The sequence below is a fragment of the Cetorhinus maximus genome, chromosome 11, assembly GCF_964194155.1.
Source record: "Cetorhinus maximus chromosome 11, sCetMax3.hap1.1, whole genome shotgun sequence".
Lineage (NCBI taxonomy): Eukaryota > Metazoa > Chordata > Chondrichthyes > Lamniformes > Cetorhinidae > Cetorhinus > Cetorhinus maximus.
Genome location: NC_135889.1, coordinates 125,404,555 through 125,408,215, shown reverse-complemented (window position 1 = coordinate 125,408,215; position 3,661 = coordinate 125,404,555). Strand labels below are relative to the sequence as shown.

Genomic DNA, 3,661 nt, shown 5'->3' with positions numbered 1-3,661 from the left:
TAAATAACAAAACGAGGAGGAAGCCCTGAGGAGTCCTTTGCACTGTCAGCCTGACATGAATCTGCTCTCTTTCAGTTTAAACTTCCAACCTCTGTGAACAAGATTCCATCATCCAAATATAACAAAGCTCCTAGACGGAATTGGCAGTCAGAACTAGGGAGGGGTGAGGGCATGGAGGGATTGGAAAATAAGGATGAGAATCATACAGTTATGTATGTAAATACAGTGCAGAAGGAAGCTATTCAACCCATCGAGTCACAGAATCTTTACAATGCAAGAGGCCATTTGGCCCACCAAGTTTGCACTGGCTCTCTGAAAGAGCATTCCACCTAGTCCCACTCCCTGCCTTATCCCCATAACCTTGTACATTATTTCTTTTCAGGTAGCAATCCAATTCATTTTGAATGCCTTGCTACCTACAATAATTGCAGGTCGCACAGGAGAGTATATTTGAATTGTTGATTGGAGCAAGTTAATTCGATAATATGTACAATTGGGATGACTAGCCCTCGCATGTATGAACAGAATGTCGTGTACATTACAACAGTGACTATACATCAAGAGTACTTAATTGGCTGTAAAGTGTTTTTGGAACATCTTGAGGTTGTGAAAGGCACCATAGAGATGCACCACCCTTTCAGTAAGTTCATTCCAGGCTGCAACCACCCTCAGGGTGAAATCTTTTTTCCTCACATCACATTTACTCCCTTTGCCAATTATTTTGAATCTGTGCCCTCTAGTTCTTGATACTCTCTTGAGTGGGAACAATTTCTCACTATTTACCCTGTTCATACCCCTCAGGATTTTGAATACCTCTATCAAGTCTCCTCAAGTTTATGCTAGCTCTCTTTCCGCTCTACAAGTGGACATGGTTGGATTGAGATAGCATGTCAAATGAATCAAAAAGAAATGTTTGCATTTCTATGGTGCCTTTCACAACCTCAAGATGTTCCAAAAACACTTTACAGCCAATCAAGTACTCTTGATGTATAGTCACTGTTGTAATGTAGGAAACACATGACATTCTGTTCATACATGTGAGGGCTAATCATCCCAATTGTACATATTATCGAATTAACTTAGCCAATCAACAATTCAAATATACTCTCCTGTGCTACCTGCAATTATTGTTGGTTTATTTGACATTAAGATTGGGATCAGATTCATAACAACAACTTGCATTTATATAGCATTTCTAAAGTGCTAAAATGTCCCAAGGTGCTCCAATCAGATATTGACTCCAAGCCATTTGGACATGAGGACTGATGACCTAACACAATATAAAAAAGAGAGGTGGAGGGATTTACGGAGGGAATTACAGAGCATAGGGCCCAGGCAGCTGAAGGCACAGCCACCAATAGTGTAGTGATTAAAATTGGTGATGTTCAAAATGTCAGATTTAAAGGAGTGCAGAGATCTGAGAGGTTTGTAGAGCTGGAGGAGATTACAGAGCTAGAGAGGGGCAAGGCCATGGAGCAATTTGAAAACAAGGATGATAATTTAAATATCAGGGCATTGGTAGACTGGGAGCCAATCACATTGTTGGGTTGACAGGCCTGACTCTGATTGTCCTGTGAGAGCTCCATATTGGGAAATGTGTTTTTAAAATGCTAGGTGAGAAGCTAAAGTTAAAATGGACGGTGGGTACAATTCCATTTAATCTCCTGTATCAAAGAAATTTACTCCTCTATATCCATTCTCAGAGCCAGGAGAGTCGAAGAAGATTTGAAGGTCACTTTGAAAAAGACAGTAGAAGGTGCAAAAAGCAGGGAGGAGAAATCCCACCAGGAAATCCAGGATCTCAGGGAGACACTCAGATCACTGAAGGAGAGGACAGTGGAACTGCTTCGGTGAGGGACTGAGAAACAATTATCACTGAAATGAGAGCAATGGCTGAACATCGGAAGAGGCAGATTTATTATTTATAGTGAATGTGACAGCGTGTGTAGTGAGTGTGACAGGATGTGTAGTGTGTGTGACGGGGTGTTTAATGAGTGTGATAGGGTGTATGGTGAGTGTGATGGTGCGTATATAGCAAGTTTGACTGACCTGATTCTCTGTGCCTCCCAGGGAAAAGGATGTCCTCTGGCAGAAATCGGATAAGTTGGAGTTTAATCAACGACAATCGGATCAGAAACGTTTGTCAAGAAAAGATCGATTTGGAAGCAAGAAGTGATTTTAATCAGCGAGGTGATGATTCAGGGAGACATTCAATGGTTATGTGTTTTTTTTTGGTGCCTGGAATGGGTGAATTTCTGATCCTTTTCAATACGTGGTATATTGGTGGCATGGGAAGCACTTTTCATTTCAGACACTGAAAGGTAGGATTTCCAAAAAGATGTTAACACTCAGGAGCAGTGCCAGAAAATCTGATCTCACCCATTTTGCATCAAATTTTACAGAGATGATTTCCAAAATCTGGAAGGGCTGACAGTGGATTCATGCAAGATCTGACTAAATGACCTGACCTTAATCTTTCACCTAAATGACCTCGGGGTGACCCAAAACTATTAACAGCACAAGGGAGTGCTTGTGAAGCATAGTGACCGTTATGGCAGCTAATTTGCACAAAGGAGGATCCTCAACAATGTGATAATGATCGGCCAGAGCATCTGTTTCTACAGTATTTTTGCTTTTACCTGTTTCTAGATATTGGTTGAAGGATAAATATTGGCCAGGACCCCATGGAGAACTGCTGTCCCCATTTTCCAATAGTGCCCACAAGATCACCTGAACACCTGAGAGGGCAGACAGAGCCTCAGTTTAACATCACTTCTGACAATGCAGCACTAACTCAGTATTGGCCCTCCGACAGTGCAGAACTCCCTTAGTTCTGACCCTCTGACAGTGCAACACTCCATCAGTACCACCCTTTCTTTTTCAGAAGAGGCAGATTCACACTCGAAACGTTAACTCTGTTTCTCTCTCCACAGATGCTGCCAGACCTGCTGAGTATTTCCAGCACTTTCCGTTTTTATTTCCCTCCATCTAATTCTTCTTAAAAGTAGCAGCTTATTCCATTTTAAAGCACTCAATGCACCATCTCTTAAATGATTTTCCTTTATTTTATTAGAATTTTCTTTGTTTTCTAGAATTGAGGCAGATTTTGCATTGGTAATGATGATAAAGCCATCTGTGTTTGTGGTCATCATACCAGTGCAAGAGTCAGCAATTTCAGGGATGCGTGCACACACACACTATAGTGCACAAATCCCAAACTTATGGTGAGCCATTTTGCACTGCTTCAGAGCGTTCACTCTTTAACATTGCGATATTAACGTTACAGGGAAAAAATGGTACTAACGTGAATTTTGACTTGGTGTCTTTGGGTCATTGTTGTTCAGTATATCTGCACTATATTTTCCTACCTAATGTAGTCATTGTTGTAATATGGGAAATGTGGCAGTAAAATCACACAAGTAGCAAAGTGATAACGATCAGATAATCTGTTTTTTAGTAATGTTAGTTGAAGGGTAAATATTGACGCAGGACTTTGAAAGATGCTTTGGGATCTTTCATCCAATTAAAGGATTTGTGTTTGTCAGTCAAAAAGCCTTGTTAGTAATTCCAATATTTTTAGTAATTAATAAATTAAGAAAATGAAAAAAATATGCACAATGTTGAGAATGCTCCTTTGATTTACCTCCTGGGTTTTTCAAAC

The 3,661-nt window shown here is 40.5% G+C and overlaps 1 protein-coding gene across 1 annotated transcript in view; it reads left to right on the top strand.

Annotated features, from left to right (window-relative positions):
* LOC144686911 (uncharacterized) overlaps positions 1–2,328 on the top strand; it is a 37,756-nt gene extending 35,428 nt beyond the window's left edge. Inside the window, exons 10-11 of the mRNA XM_078552744.1 lie at positions 1,704–1,850; positions 2,071–2,328. Coding sequence (XP_078408870.1) covers positions 1,704–1,850; positions 2,071–2,176 — 253 coding nt within the window. The 3' untranslated portion in view covers positions 2,177–2,328. The remainder of the gene's footprint in view (positions 1–1,703; positions 1,851–2,070) is intronic.
* The last annotated feature ends 1,333 nt before the right edge of the window (positions 2,329–3,661 follow it).